We start from the raw sequence: 16260 nt of genomic DNA on the forward strand, positions 1-16260 counted from the left end.
GGGCTGTAAGTGCCTGATGGATGACCTGTACCAATGCAACTGTTGTAACCTTAACCCAGGGAACAGTGTGGGGCAAGGTTATGTTAAAGTAGTGACTTGTCTCTGACTCCAGAGGCATCTGTGTCTGTGCCGAGTCTGGGATGCTGCTGATCCCACCGTTCCTACGGGGTAGTTCCATCTTCTCTGCTTTTGGCTTGTATTTGTCGCTCTCTAGCTGCAATATACTGTTAGTGCAGAAACATCCCAGGCCCTGGCTCACACTGTGTTGCCCCTGATGCCCAGTGCGCTACTGGTGGAGTTTCGAATTGGTGTCATGGGACAGATCCTCGGCTGGTGCGCGTTGCGTTGCCCCATGGGGTGTTGGAGCTGTTCCAGCTGGCACTAGCTGTGGGTGAGTGTGGGTGTCCCCCTTGGCTTCCTGCCCATGCAGAGACAAGCTAATAGCCTGAGTATAAGTCTAGCACCTGGGTTTATTCCTTATTGTGGAATCACAGGATAACATCAGATCTCAGGAGGGCTCTGGGCCAGCCTCCACACTGAGTGATACAAACCAGATCAGGTTGCTCTGGACCTTGTGCAGCTACATTCTGAATATCCCTAAGGACAGAGATCCCATGACTGGTCTTGGCCCCTGGTCCAGTGTTTGACCACCCTTATGATTAAAAAAACAAAAAAAAACAAAAAAAAAACCCCAACCTTTTCCCCCTAATATCTAATTTGAATTTTCCATGTCCCAACTCATGTCTGTCACCTCTTATCCTGTCCTTGTGCACCTCTGAGGAGAGTCTGGCTCCATCTTTTCTACACCCTTTCACTAGGTAGTTGCAGGGAGCAATAAGATCTCCCTGAGCTTTTTCTCCTTCAGCTGACCAAACCCCATTTCTGTCACCCTGTCCTCATTTGTTCTGTGCTCCAGCCCTGACCATCTTGGTGGCCTGCATCCCTTCTGGGAGCCTGTCTTGCTTGTCTTTTTTTAGGGAGCTTCGAACAGGACGCAGCACTTCAGAGGTGGTCTCACAAGTGCCAAGTGGAAGTGAACAATCCCTTTCCTCACCCTGCCGGCTGCACTCTTGCTAACAGGGTCCAGGATGCAGCTTACCTGCTTTCTGGCAAGGGCTCCTAGGCAACTTTTTGTCTACCAGGACTCCTAGGGCTTCTGCAAAACTGCTTTTTAACCAGCTGGTCCCCAGCCTGTCCGAGTGCATGCATCCTTTCCCAGATACAGGATGCTGCATTTGCCTTTGAACCTTGTGAGGTTCCTTTCAGGCAATTTCTCCAGCCTTTCAAGGTCCCTCAGAATACCAGCCCTGCCTCTCAGTACTCTCCTTAATTTTGTGTCACCTGCAGCCTTGCTGAAAGTGCACTTCATCCTGTCATCTCAGGCTGCTGATGAAGATGTTAAACAGTATCATCCTCAGCATGAATCCCTAAAGGGATGCCATTAGGAACTGGCTTTTACAGCTGATCACAACCTTTTGAGCCTGCTAGTCCAGCCAATTTTCCACTCGCCCTATCCAGTCTATGTCTCACCAAAATGGCTATAAGGATACTATGGAATTCTGTGTCAAAGGCCTTAAACTCATGATATACAACATTCACTGCTTTCTTCTCATCTACACAGCCAGTCATCTCATCGTAGAAGGCAATCAGGTTGGTCCAGCACAGTTTGCCCCTGGTAAAGGCATGCTGGTTGTTCCCAGCCACTTTCTTTTCCTTTCAGAAAGATTTGTTCTGTGACTTTCCCAGGGACTGAGGCAATGACGACTGGCCTGTAGTTCTCCAGATCCTCTTTCTAGAAGATTGGCGGGTGGTTTGCCTTTTACCACTCCTCAGGAACCATCCCTGATCACCATGACTTTTTGAAGATAATGGAGAGTGCCGTTACAATGATACTGGCCAGCTCCATCAGCATGCTCAGATGAGTGCCAGTGATGCAACAGCCCATCTTACTGCTGGGCACATCCCTCATACAATTCTGAGCTTTGGCTTTCCTATCTGTCTCCCTGCACATGAGGGTCATGTTTCTACATCCCTTCTGGGAGCCTATCTTTGTTTCCACCTTACTTTTTGTGTTTTAGCTCCTGCGTGTCTCTAGTGCCTCTCTCGTGCTACAGCTCCTTGCGCAACCTGCGTGGGAATACTGGCACAGCAATTACCTGAGTTTACTAGGATGCCCCTAAGCCTGCCCAACATCCAGGGACCTCCGTGAATGCCAGAAAGTAGCAAAGCGCTGATTGCGGGGTGCATACAGTGTGGCTGGGCAGCCCTGAGTGCAGAGTGGCATGGCCCAGGAGTCCCGAGGGGCCAGGTCAGCTGTGGAGGAGCTCAGGCTTGTGAGTAAGCTTGGGCTTAACCTCGACTTGGTTATTCCAACTGAAGCAAGAGAAGCCAGCGTGGAGCAGATTGAAACTAATTTTAAGACCTCTGTCTATGAGGAAAATTTGCAGTGGCTAAACTCCCAGCGGTGTCAAAAATGTTGTTCTTAAACTCTCTTCCTCGCATACGTTCTGACACTGTGATCTGTCTTGAATGAAACCTAAAGAAACCAGCCTTCATCTGCAAAGCACAGGTGCATGTAGGAGTTGGGACAGGTCGAGCTGCTGAGCTGATTTAGGTATGTATGTTACATTAAGCACAGCTCTTGTGAACATGGGCATAGATGTTTCTCCAGCAGTGGCTTTGCTGGTTTATCGGGACTTTGCTGTGAGCTAATCACTGAGTAAAAGAAGAAATGAGCTGATTCTCTACTGTGTTCAACTGCTGTAAATTTAGAGTAACTAGGCATTAATATCATGGAGCAACTTTTTTTCTGGCTTTCCTGTTGTCACCTCCTCCAGCCAGAAAAGTGTCATAAGATCTGCTTGAGCCTGCATAGGAACAGTTTTGTTAACTCCCATACATTGCTGGGGTAGCAATGAGCTGCTGTTTGGCTGTCTAAAAAGGCTGGGCTGCATTAGAGCAAAATAAGCTGCTGAGACTCGTGCAAGCAGCTACACTGGCAGATCAAGTAGGGCTGGTCCTCCGGCCGGAGTTCCCAGGGTGCTGATAGTGCTGGCCTCTCCCATGGGGGCCCAAATCCATCCTTGGTGTCGGCTCAGCAGCTATCCCAAGCTTGGCGAGCCCCTGGCAAACCACCTCAGTGTGCAGACTACCACCCTGGCTAGTTTTTACATGGAGAAAAATGTATTTTTCGCATTCTAAATTAATCACATTAAACCCACTGTGTGTGTCCCCATGTCACATTAATAGTTTCAGTAAGGCACCCTGCCCTGGACAGCATACAAGCAGCACCAAGTTAAAGCCGTGGTGGTGTGAGGGTGTCTCAACTACAGACGCAGGATGGGGAGATGTGCTGCTCCTGAGTTCAGCCCCAGCAGAGAAATGTTGCCAGAAATGCATGTTCTCAGAAGTCTCTATAGTATTTTCAGCCTTTCTATAAGTATCAAAGTTATTTCCAGTTCATAGCAGAACAAATGCTGATATTTACATTCTTCCAAATGTCAGTACTTTTGGTTCCTGTTATTCAGAATAGCTTTTGCCTTAATTGCTTCTGGGTTTGGTTTATCTAGCCGGTGCAGTGGAAATACTTACCTCTTTTGGACTAGTTCAAACACCGTGTTCAAACCCAGTTGGGAATTTAGGAGTGTATTTTATTTTCTGTGTTTAATGAATCTCTTTTAAATGCAAGGTATATTTTATTGTGCTTTTTATTTACTCTGGGTTTTGAGGGAACTTTATTTAATGAGTAAAAGCATTTAAAATACTTCTTCTAACCCTATTTTTTTTTATGAAGCTCTATGTTCCTTCAAAATCAGATGCCTTTTGTAGACATGTGGGATGCCTGTGGGAACACAAAATAACAATCTGAAAAAAATAAATGCTAAGTTAAGTAACTTCTTAAGTAGAAGAGATGTGATGTGGTATCCTGACTAGCAATAAGGCGTGTCAGGTTCGACATGAAGGCTATATTTGGTTGCAAATCAACATATGTTGATAGTTACCAGCTGAATGAGAATGAACTGGGTTTTTTTAGGAAAATAACTTTGAAAAGGTAGAACAAGAGTTGCTTGCATTGTAAATCACATCTTTGCAGGATTTCAAACCCTGACCTAAGGAGGATCAGGAGCTGTTCTGACCTTCCTGTTTTGGCCAGGCACCTTTCAAGCAGAGGGAGCCTGCTGAAACTGAAGCTGCCCGAGGCTTTTATGTGAGGTGTGCAAGCAGATGAGGAACAAAACTGCTTTTATAGCTGAGACTTAGGCTCTGCCATAATTACAGAGCTGCTGCTTTCCTAGAATAGCTACAAAGCAAATGCAAGTATATCTTTAAGATGTCTCTAGTGCCTTGTTCAGGAGATACGGATAGAAGCTGTGTTGGCTGGGGCTGCTTGAGACATATCGACACCCAGTAGAGATATCCGAATGCCTTTGTGCATCAGGTGTATTTGACCTTGCAGAGCGGCAGCGAAGGAAATCGTGGGGATTCAGCAGTATTTTCCTGCTTGGTTGGAGTGCCTCTCGCCAGCAGGGCTGCTGCACAGAACTGGCAGGCTGCCTTCGCAGCACCCATCCTCCTCTTCCCTTCATGGGGAGGGTTCTCTGCATCCAGGCTTTAAAATCTGCTGCTGGGCACAGCTCAGATCTTGCCTTTTGGCTCAGCTCTCTTGGAGGTTATGCTTGTGGAGTGTGAGCTCAGGTTGTGCCCGTGACCCTGAAACCCACAGGGGAATACTAGTCAGGTGTTTCTTCATCATGTCTGTTGCTCTCAGGTTTCTCTCTCATCTTCTTTTGGAGCCTTTCTGCACATCTTTTTCTCTTTTCCTATCCCTTTTCTGATCATCACCTCCTCTTCTTTCTCCCTCCACCATTTTTCCATATCTTCATTTCTCCAGCTGCCCTCTGGTCCTCCTCTCTCCTTCCTGGGCTGAGCAATCCTCAGAAGTGGGGTTACGGGTAACACAATGTTCTCCCAAGCTCTGCAATGCCGTTGGCCGATCCCAGCTTCCTCTGGTTTGCGTGCGAGTGTCTCTAGTCTGCGAGTTTGATGCTGACTGTTCAGGCCTGTGTGTTAGATGTTGCTGGTCCTGTCAGTCACATGCTATTACTTCTGCAGTGGGACTGTAAGAGTGCACAAATATCTCCGGCTTGATGCGGTATTGGATTTGGCTTCCCCTGGCACTTGTGCATCATTTGCCTCCATGGACATCTACCTGCTCTGAAAGCTCAATTGGCGAAAGACATTGCTGAAGACAGGTATAAGCATTTGGTTGTAGGATGCACGTGGTGCTCTGTCCTGACCTCCCTAGAATATCTTTAGGCTGTTTGCTGTACCCTTACTAGCCTGGCAACTGGATCAGACATGAAGTCAGACCACGGACTGGGTGCTCACGTGTGGGTGAGCTTCTGCCCGCACGGAGCTCCAGCCTGCTCTGCATGCGGTGGGAGCTTGGCTATGGCCAGTATATTCAGCTGGACTCCGGTCAGGTTTAATTCAAAGATTTTTCTAATGTGTTTCCTTGCAAAAAGGAAAGCTGCCTGACAAGATGAGGGTACTCTGTTCACCGCAGTGCAGGAAGCTGACAGCCGGCTGCTCTGTGTGGACGTCAGCCCTGGATTGTCAGCTGTGCAGTGAGCTCTTAGCTTTTGGGGCATGCAGTCCTCAAAGCATGTCCCCCCGGGACTTGGTGTTCAGGGCGAGCAGCTCGCAAGCCTGAGCTGTGCCGGCCCTGGCCCCTACTGTGCTGGGGGATATGTGGCTTTGTGGCACATCCCACAGCCCAGATCACTTAAAATGCCCCGGTATATGTTAAGGCTGGAAAGCTATAAAGAACTATTTATAGGAGCTTTATTGTTATAGAAATTCCTGAAATAGATGGGTGGGCAGAGCTGCAGAGGGGCCACTGGAAACCTCTGAGACTTACGTTCCAGAGAGATAAAGTGGGACTGTGTTTCCAGAGTGGGAGAATGACCGTGGACAGCCCCGTCCTCCCACCCCAGCTAAAGCATCCCCTGCCCGCACACCCTGGCTCCTGGGTTCCCTCCGTGCTGCTGGTCCCTGCCTTCCCCCAGCCTCCCTGCTCTGGCTGCCAGAGGAGCCAGCTCCCTCCTGGTGCCCCTGGTCAAGAGTGGCAGGCAGGGGAAGGCCCCTTGCAACGGGGACAAGCAACAAACCTTCTAGCTACGCAGTCCCATCACCGCTCTCTGCAGCAACAGGCCGGTTCAAAACCGGGTCAGTGATGTTTTATCCGTCAGCTGCACCAAGCCTGCTTCTCTGCCAGCAAATTACACATTTCTTTTGGCAGACCAATAAAATACTGTCAGAGTTGTGCTCTCTGTAAAAATAGCCAGCGACACATTTTTGATGGCTTCCGAGTACGAGTTTCCTTTGCCAGGGCCCACAGCTCCAGCACTGCCGTCGATTGGCAAATGCCCTGCTGCGAGCGCGACCGCCGCGGCTCCGTCCCGCACCCTCGCTGAGCCCCACGGGTCCCCGCAGCGTGGCTGAGCGAAGCAGGGAGTGACCCAAGTTGCTGCTTTTGGGCTCTGCAGGCGTGAACTGCAGCTTGATGTGAGTGAGCTGGCTGCCAGCCTTGCCCCGCTGCTCTCCGGGCATCGCCGCTGCCCATCCCTTGGGGACGAAGTGGCCCAGATTGGGCTTGGGCGATGAGTGTGTGGTAGGCAGGGTGAGCTCACCTGGGCTATGTTCATCTGCAGACACCTGGACATGCATCTTTGAGCTCTTCTGATAAGTCTTTGGGATAGAAAAGATTTTGGGTTCCCTAGAAACAGCTGACGCACGGGAGGCGTTGTGGCTCAGACCTGTGCATTCTCCAATCTGAACAGTGACATGTTTCTCCTTAATAATAAACCCACCTCTGTGTGTTGCTCTTCCCTCTCCAGCACTCGACGCTGTCACGCAAGTTCGTGGAAGTGATGTCCGAGTACAACGCCACGCAGACCGACTACAGGGAGCGCTGCAAAGGGAGGATTCAAAGGCAGCTGGAAATCAGTGAGTAAAACCAGGTGGTAAAACCAGCAGGGAAGCTGCTGTGCCCAGCAGGAGGTAAAAGTCCTGTCTTAGTTCTCAGGGAAGGAGAACTGCTCCTGTGTTTGTGTAGTGCTCCCCTGTTAAAACCCCAGCACACCTCAGCTGTGTGTGTGCACGTAGAAATGACAGGGATAAGGCTCTTGCTGTGGAGATACAAATGTGATATTCCTCTGGTTTTGGGTGGCAAAAATGGAGCAGGTGGTGCTGGTTTGTCTGCCTGAGCTGTGAAACTGGTGATTCCCAGTGCCCCGTGTCAGGTAGTCCCTGCTGCTGACCTGGTTGGTAACTGCTGGGTTTTCTGAGTTCTGTTCACTGCTGGATTTAGGCTGGTGGCTGCTGAGGGACTCATCTTGATGGCTTCCCAGCACCAGCTGTGGAATGTGCCCTCTTTGATCTGGCTTGGGAGGTGCTGGGTTGGATTTGATTGCTGTGCTGTGGTGCCATGGATAGCTTGGGGACGGCTGTCCGCCAAACCCCCGTGGCTTGCCGACGTGCAGCAGAAATACTTGGAGCCTGCAAGCAGCAAGGGAGGTTTTCAGCTCAGCGATACAACTGTTGCTTTATTAGCTGTCCTGTTTAAGAAAGCCAAATAGATGAGTCCTACGGCTGGCCCTTGGCTCTGTCCAGCCAGTATCTGCATGAGGTAAGCGTTGTCACGGAAACCTCTGGCACCTTCACCCCTCTTCTCAGCGGTGACGTGAGGACAGGCAGACCCATGTGAGGCATCACGGCGGGGAGCATCTCCTTTCCTCCAGCCTCTGGAAGCCTTGTTTTGCCTGCAGGGCTGGCAATGTGCACTTGCATCCAGCGAACCACTAGAACTCTCCTGAGTTTAAGTGCTACACAGGGAAGGAAGAAATTTCTTCTTCCTTGTTTGCTGCTGATTTTGAATTCAAACAAGCTAGTGGGAATTGCTGACTCCAGTGTGTTTCTGTGACATCAGTCCCTGCCCACCTAGTAGCAGCACTTGGCTTTCCTCTGTGTGGTTTTCATTTCAGGTGAACTGAAGTACATATCAAACCGGTTCTTTAGATGTGGGCACTCGCTGTTGCTGGCATCTTCTCCCTGGTGCAGGAACAGCATCGACCTTGGTTGCTGCCCCAAGCAGCCTCCCCTAACCCAGGACGGTGACGGTTCTCAGGAGCTGTGGTGTTAGCTGTTGTCTCCGTGATGAGTCTCCTGATGGTGCTAACCCCTAAGGGGTCCTAACCCCTTGGGTTAGGGTTAGGGTCTCCTGATGGCACTGCTGAGTCTCCTGATGGTGGCCCAGGCCACAGCAGTGCAGCACACTGGGGCTGTGCCCCTACCCCTCCACTGCTGCTGGTTGCATGTCCACCATGGTCCCGGTCTTATGGTCCTTTATGCATGGCCTACCAGCTCCTCATCTGGCCTGTGCAGCTCTCTGCTGCTAGACCTAGACCCCCCCTCTCTGCAGTGTTGTGACTCCAGCTCTTGTCTCCATCTCCGGGTGTGCTGTCTTGCTTGTCGGCTTCTCGTGCAGCTTTTCTGTCCCCTGCCATCCCCCTGTGAGGTGCATCAGGGCATCTTCCTGCAGAGCCGTAAAAAAGGACCTATAACATCACCGTAAGTAGGGGAATGAACAGGCAAGGGAAAATTTGGAACAAGCATATATTAAAAGAGATTTTGAAGATAATCTCATAGGCAGAGAGGTGTCACAGGTTCTTGTGATAAAAATGTCAGAATCTGAAACGTGGTCCAGGTTTTCTTCTCACAAACAAATGGGTGCTTTGTCTTCCTGGGAAAAGCCTGTCTTTCAAGACTCAGCATGAGTAATAGAGTAGAAGAAGATCTTTGAGCCCAAATGGGGTGTTTGAAGGTCATATATGGAAACGTCCTTCATGAGTTGCAAATGCCAGTGAATTTGGATGTTAGCAGGGCATCTTAGCTTCTGTAGATGGCTAGAAGGAGGCTAGGCTGTCCATACCTTTTCTCTGTTAAGATTAGTTTCCATGGTGTATAATAATAATAAAATGTTTCACACTGGCTGAATAGAAATATTGATTGACATGGGGCTCAACAGTAGCTTGACCTTTAATGTAAAGGAGGATGATGAACGCTTGTCAGTGCTCCAGCTAACTGTGATTAATTTATTAACTTGATTCTTTAGGTGATATCCAGCCACAGGGATGTTTTACAGTGTAAACAGATTATTTAAGGTATTCCTATTCCTACCTTTTAAGAGAGGATAAAATTTTAAAGGACTTAACCAGGTCCTTAATCATCTGCAGGGAAGCTCTGAAAGAAGCCTTCCTCTTGTTTTTGTAATCACAGCCTTGGGAGGGGCTTTGTCCCTCTGCCTAAATTATGCAGTACTTAGGTCTGCCTTGTCCATCCTACTGGGCTGTTATGCGGTGCCCAACAGAGCACTGATAGCGCATAAGAAAAAGTTGTTCAGGACTCGCTGTGGTGCAGTTTTCGGGTGGGGATATGGTGTTGTGGTTAATGGTGATGAGGTTAGTGATGACGGAGCTGCTTTCCCCTTGGAGTAGAGGTCTGGAGTAGATGCACACGTAGCAGGAAGTAGGATGGGGTCTGTGCTGGGAAGATACTGGCTTGTATATGATCCTCTGCAAAGCTTGGTTTCTGTCCTGTGAAAGAAGAAAGTGTCTTTTGGCAAAATAGCTTGTCAAAAGTCATGAGCTTGTTGGGGTTTTGTCAGGAGTGCTTCCTGGACAGAAAGCCATACTGTTTCCTCTGAGCACTATAGCCAGCATCTTCATTATCTGCTGCTTTATGTGGTCTTGAAAAGTCTCTTTTGAATTGGGCTCTGCTGGGATGTGACGATTGGATTCATCAGCTAACAGAGCTCAGGAATTTGTGCAAAGACAGGAAATGGCAGGAGCTCCAACAGTGAAGCTAGTAAATAACTCAGGTTTGGAAAACAGGAGATCAGGGACTTTTCAGCTATTCTGGGGTGGCTCTCCAGCATCCTGCGAGCTTCTCCATCTGAACTGTCTGCTTCTTGCTCTGGAAGTGCAACAGTCACTTTAGCCCCTCTTCCCAGGTCTGATGTTTGTGACATGCTGGTTCAGTGTGTGCTGGCCTCACACCTCCCCTCAGTGCAGCACAGAGGTGGCGATGAACCACCATCAACACCTTCCTGATGAAGTGCAGCTGGCTACAGTGGTCCTCCACAAACTTCACCTATTCACCACGTCCCACCTAGGCCATGCAGCTTCTAGCAGCAGAAGGGAAGAACAGCTTCTGTCCTAGTCTTACTAAGTGCCCTCAGGCCACCCAGCTTGCTCACTCCGATTCCAAAATGCACCAAGACACCGGATATCACAGAGGAGTTTCAAGATTAACCATGCCCTCGGGTTCATGACAGCAGGGCAGATTCCTCTGGCTGTTCCTTGCTCCAGCCCCATTCCAGTTGGATCGTGCCTCCCTGCAATGATGTCCTTGTGTTGGAGTCAGCGCAGTTAGGAGCCTTCCTTAAGCTAATGCTCTCTGAAGTCTGGACATCATATGCTGCTTGTGATGAGAAGTGACACTCTTTCATTTTTTCCCCTCAATTTTGTCCGTTACAAGAAATGACATCTTAAATCTAATTAGATTTTGCTCCCAGAGAAATTGAATTTGAGGCTTGGAGGAGCTTTCTGTGAGGGGTGTGCAGCTTTGATGCCATGGAGGTGCTGCGCAGAGGCTGCTTGTTTTCATGAATGATTTTGTTTTGTGCAAGACTGAGGATCCAAAAATAAAGTATCTGTTGTCTCCAAAGGTACCGAGAGAATCAGCCTCTGCCCCACCATGCTAGAGCAGGTTAATTGATGTACAGAAATGCAAGATATAGATGTCTCACAAACTACCCTTGAACTAGGACTGTCTGAGGGCAGATCCAGCCCAAAGTCTTCCCCCTCTGGAGCCTTGGGTGATCTGAAAGGCCTTTGGTTCTTCTCGCGCATGTGTTTAGGCCTGTGAAGGCAGGAGCGCTGGCTGTGTGCAGAGAGCTGGGCTGGGCTGCAGAAGTTGAACAAACTGTGCAGAGCAGGCAGGGTACTGCAATGGACTCCTTTAGATTTCCCACAGCATGTTGATCTCTGGAATTGCTGTAGGATTTATCTCCTCAAAAATGTCTTACTGAGTCAAGATAAATGCTTTGCACAACCTATGGAGGTCTACCTCTGTAACCCTCCCTGTCTGCTCCAGTGAGCCTGAGCAGAAAGGGCTTCCAGGAGACGGGGATCCTGGTGTGAGTTTGTGACATGCCAGCCAGGCTTTTAGACCTGAAATCTGCCCATCTGAATGACATTATAGCCCGTGTTAGATTTATTTGATCTGGAAGAAGGTTGAGAGAATCGGATCACTAGTACTAGTTACCTCTATGTGCACAGGCTGACGTGGCAGTTTTATCAGTATAGGAGTTGTACAGGTTCGTATCTAAAGATAGCTTGAAAATCTGATCCAAGCAGAGGAGCCCATCCTCCAAGGAAGGTGTCTTATCCGATGTGTTGTCTTCTGCCAGCGTTAGCTCTGACTGTTGCTTTTTGGGTGCTCATGCAGCCCTGACTGCTAGGGAAGAGGGATGCTCTGAGCTGAAGGAGCATCACTGAGCTGTTACTGTGAATGTAGTTATGGCATATTTGACTTCTGCACATCTCCTAGCAGCCAAAGTGCCTGCTCTGAAGTCTTTTCTATTTATAGAACATACAACACGCAGAACTCGGCAAACTGACATTACCAGTGTTTTCCCCCTGGAACTTCCCCAGAGGCCCTTGGCACCCTGGAGCAAGCTGTTCCTGTCCTACATATGGCTAAGCCCTTCCTGCTGGGGAGTGGATTGATGAGGAAGGTTGTATTATCCAGCCAGGCATAGCAGGACCAAGGCCTGCACAGGGTCTTTGAGGGGAATTTGGTGTCAGGTCTCCTCAATGGCTTCATGTCTGCCTGTTTCAGAGCTTCTGGTGGTCCTCGCATGCTGTGATTGCAAAAGATGTAGTTGTGGCTCTGTGCATCTTCTCCATCTGTTCTGTTCTTGCCAGCTCAGGGTTGAATTCACTTCTTCCTCTGATAGGCAGCCCCCAGCAATGCACTGTGCTGCATGTGTTTGATGGCAAATCTCAGTCTTTTCTCCCTAGGAAGGTTTTAATTTCTATATGCTAAGACGTGAGAGTCCAGTGCCTCCAGTCAGGTCTTGCAGAGGAGGCAGAATTCCAGATCTTGTGGTTTTCCAGCACATTGCCAAGTTTCAGAGCAGGGGTTTTCTCATGGGCTTTTCCTTCTTCATGGGCACTTTGTATCAACGCAGTATTTTTATTCCCAATTCCCATTTGTAGCTGTACAATAGCCCTGTGGTGATGTGGACAGCAAATGAACTGAGTATCTTACACATATTCATCTGCTTTTATTGCTGTTCAGCAGCTAGGAATAAGGAGGAGTTAGCAACAGCCTTTCCAAACCATAAAACCTAGCCAGAAGGCAGTGGCTTCCCTGTGAAGTCCTCTGGGGTCCTGCAAGTTTGTTACATAGCTTTGGAGAACTTTGTACTGCATAGCATGGGCAAGATGTAGCCTCCAGACCTTGTGCTTTGCCTTAGCATTAAAGCAAGCTCTTCCCCACCAGCAATGGGCTCTCAGCCAAGCCCACAGTATCCGGCCAGTTGTTAATCTGATGCACCGATGTGCCTGATGCACTTCTCCTCCTTTGCCTCGCTGTATGCGTCAGGGCCTCTTCCGGCACTGTGTTCTGCAGTAGGGAAACTGGGTAGCAAGAAGGCTGGCTCAGGGCTCCCAGTAGGGTAGTGAGAACCAGAGTGAGACCCCCTATCCTGTGTCCTGTCCTGGCTCTGCCTGCTGGACGTGAGGCCTCTCCTGGATGAGCCACCTATTTACTAGCTGATCCCCCTGCATTTTCTCAGGGTTGTCTCCAGGATTTCAGTGGGGGAAAATGAGGCCCTCTGGCTCCATCTCCTGGATGGACTTTGGATCTATGTTGTGGTCTTGTCCCCAATCCTCTCTCTGGCCACATCTCCTAGTTGGACCTTGGATTTATGTTGCAGCCTTGTCTGCAGTCCTGTCTCCAGCCCCATCTTCTACTGCCCCTGATGGGGACTCCTTGGCCGGCCCCTGGACCAGGGGTCACTGTGCCTTGTGTGGGACTGTCAATGGGTCCTGTTACCAGTGCCCTGCTCAAATGCTGTGGGACTGTACCCCAGTCAGTGAGGGCCCTGCACGTACTGTAGTCACCCTTGGCTTCTGGTGTGTCCCTTGCTGCAGAGCAGCCCCACTCTTGCTGCTCCCAGCACTAGGCTGGCTGCTAGGGCAGGACGGCATCTCTGTTCCCTCAGTCACCTGGTTTCTGATACCTTTCGGGTGCCTGTGGCTACGTTGTCCAGGACTGAGGTCAAGCAATTAAAAAACACCCTTTGTGCAAGGGCTGCAAGTCTCATTCTTGGTGGTCATGCAGTGAGATATGAGGATGGGGAATTGTGCCTTCCCTAGCACTTCTGTGGAATGGGGAACTGCTGAACAGATTTTTCACTGCTCTGCTCAGGGATAGCTCTTACCAAGTGCTGAGGGCACAGGAATCCCTGTTATTTGGCTCTGATTGCCTCTCTTTAAGGGCTGCAGACCATGCAAGGAGTAGCAAATTTCTGCTTCTCTCCCTCTCTGGTTCTTTGTTCTCATGTCTTGCAGGTGGATCTTTGCTGTGCTGCATTGCACAGTCCTTTCGCTTCTCTTTAAAAGTTTTATTGTACTTTTTTTTATATTGTTCTCTGAGATCTGCTCTGCTCTTCATTTTGTGTCCTGGCAGTGTGCAGTCAGATTTGAAGATTTATTCCATTTGCAGAGAAGAAACGATGAGTTGTGGATTAGCCTCCCCATAGAGCTATTTAGCTCAGCTGAGCCCCTCACTCCAGCCCCTAGTACCGGGGGAGCGGAGCAGGGCCCATTTGGGGCTCCTTGAGTCCATCAAATGCAAGTTGTTTGTCCCTGAGAAATACAGTGATGGAGATTTCGTGCTGTGAGAGTCCGAGGCCAGGTCACCCAGCCAGAAGGCTCAGCATCGTGACTGTAGCTGCACTGCTTGCTGAGCTCGGCAGTAGGCTCTAGGTGCAGCCTTTGGGGCTCAGTTCCTTGTTTCTTCTTGTTCTCTTCATTAATGTGTGATTTTTAGGAAGGTCCGGTCCCCGCACAGCAACAAAGCCAAGTGTAACCCAAACCCGAGGCCAATGAATTGTCCCATTATCTTGAAAGCGTAGTGCCTGGACACGGTGGGGCCAAGCTCATCCCATTTTGTTCTCTTTCCATATATCAGTGCTGGGGTGCCTGTCCCAAATTCCTGCCAGAAAGCCCTGGGCACACCAGAAACAGTGCCTGCTCCCTCCTCAGGTGTCCATAAGGTCTCTGCCTCGGTTCCCCACTGCGAGAGCTGGCTGAGGAGTGTTTGCAGCGTTACGGAGTCATTTCTACCAGCTATTAAAATAAGTCCCACTGTTTTTTTAGATTGAGATATTCATCACATATATAATAGAGGAATTCTTTTCTGGCTGTGGGCAATTAATTTGCAAAGAAAGTATTTCATTATTCAACAAAAACAGTAAAAGAGTTCTTTTTAAAGAATTTCCATTTTTTCCTTTCTGGCTATTGTTTTTCCTCTTGTGCTTTTTTATTTTTTATTTCTCTTCCACCTGTGGTTGTTTTGATGACATACCCATAAATGGCTCCTCCTCTTATGCCACCTCTCTCTTATAATTACAAATTGCTTTTAAAAGCCTGATTAAGTCACCGCTTTTGTTCCCCCTTCTGCAATGTCTCTGCTTGTTGCCAGTCTGAATGACCCCCCCCATAGGTGCTATCTGAGCTGCTGCACTGGATCCAGCCCTGTCTGATGCTGGCTGGCATGGTGTGGGGTTTGGATATCACCTCTTGGGCAGAGCTTCCCAGCATGACCTCCAGATTCAGGCTCTGTGTCCTGTGCTTGGGGCGTCGTTGCAGTCCTCTACCTAGTGCTGCTCCTTGGAGGCCTCCCAAAAAGTTAGGATGTGCTTCCCATAAGCTGCCTTCCCGGTTCACTACTTTCTTCCCTGTGTGCCTGGGAGGAGCACCAGGAGCCCCTCCAGCTGAGACTGTGTCCATCTCCCATGGCCCCACAGTGTTCACCTGTTCTGGTGACCAGTGCCCTCTCCATCCCCTTGCCTCTCTGTAACCACATGGCAACTGCTGGCCTCCATCACTACTTGTTCGTTAGGCCTCGTTTGGCTAGTACGGGTTAGTTCATCCTTGTACTGTTGCTTCTCTAGCTGCTCCCTGCCTTGTCCCGTTTGCTCCTGATTGTACTGCTGGCTTTGGCTGATGAGTGCTGTCCTCTCTGCAGGTGCAACCTGCTCCCACCTCCTAGGGAGCCCCAGTACAAGCCTGGCTTGTGTGTTAGTCTGCTTAACACTGTGATTTCATGGGTCCTATGTAACTATTAGCTTGAAAAACATGCTGTAATTAATGGTGGAGATTTGGTGTAACCTGCAGAGTAGTTATTGTCTTCCTCTATAGCTGCATGGAAGGTGTCCACAGGGAGAGGGAAGGAGGCAAATCTGAGGTCCAAGACTGGGTTAATTGCCTTCAGAGGGGCTGAGGGTCTTGCCAAAAGTGAGGGATGTGTCCCAGGGAGGAGGGATGAGCTTGGTTTCTCTGTGTTATACAGATGAAGGGCTAAAGCTCAGGCAGCCCACACTTGCCCAGGGCACTGAGATGCTGGATCAGGTCCTCAATCCATGTCTCACAAGCAGATTTTGGCCAGTAAATGTGGTGCCCCAACTGGGAGGGATCCAGCATACCCATGCCAGTGGCCCTGTGGATATGGGGGACCTCTGGTGATAGTAGGGCCCAGAAGGAGGGCTGGGGGCTTGGGCGGGGAAAGGCTGGCCAGAGCCAGGAGGAGGGAGCACATGGTTGCGGAGTGAGCCAGCGGGTGGAGATACTGGGCTGGCGCCTGGGGACGTGGGGTTAAGGGAAGCAGGTCCCGGCTGGCAAGCTCTCTGCTGCTGGCTGACACAGCTGAATATCCCTCATGGGCTTGAACTGGCCCAGGGGGTTTCCCCAAGGAGCTGTGGGGAGCTCTGTGGCCCATCCCTGCTCTTTGCTTCCTGTTCTCCATCCTCCCTCTTGCACCCTGAAGTCTGGCTGCTGGTGGCACCCAGTCCTTCGTCGCTGCTCTGTGCTGTGTCAGGGATGTGGGCACCCGGGAGCCCCGCGT

At 49.8% G+C, this 16260-nt stretch overlaps 1 protein-coding gene across 3 annotated transcripts in view; it reads left to right on the plus strand.

Moving 5' to 3' along the window:
- STX1A (syntaxin 1A) overlaps positions 1–16260 on the plus strand; it is a 120951-nt gene that overhangs the window by 97881 nt on the left and 6810 nt on the right. For all 3 annotated transcript variants that reach the window (XM_064523510.1, XM_064523512.1, XM_064523511.1), the window contains one exon: positions 6900–7008. In XM_064523510.1, coding sequence (XP_064379580.1) covers positions 6900–7008 — 109 coding nt within the window. The remainder of the gene's footprint in view (positions 1–6899; positions 7009–16260) is intronic.

Source organism: Dromaius novaehollandiae, chromosome 19, assembly GCF_036370855.1.
Source record: "Dromaius novaehollandiae isolate bDroNov1 chromosome 19, bDroNov1.hap1, whole genome shotgun sequence".
Lineage (NCBI taxonomy): Eukaryota > Metazoa > Chordata > Aves > Casuariiformes > Dromaiidae > Dromaius > Dromaius novaehollandiae.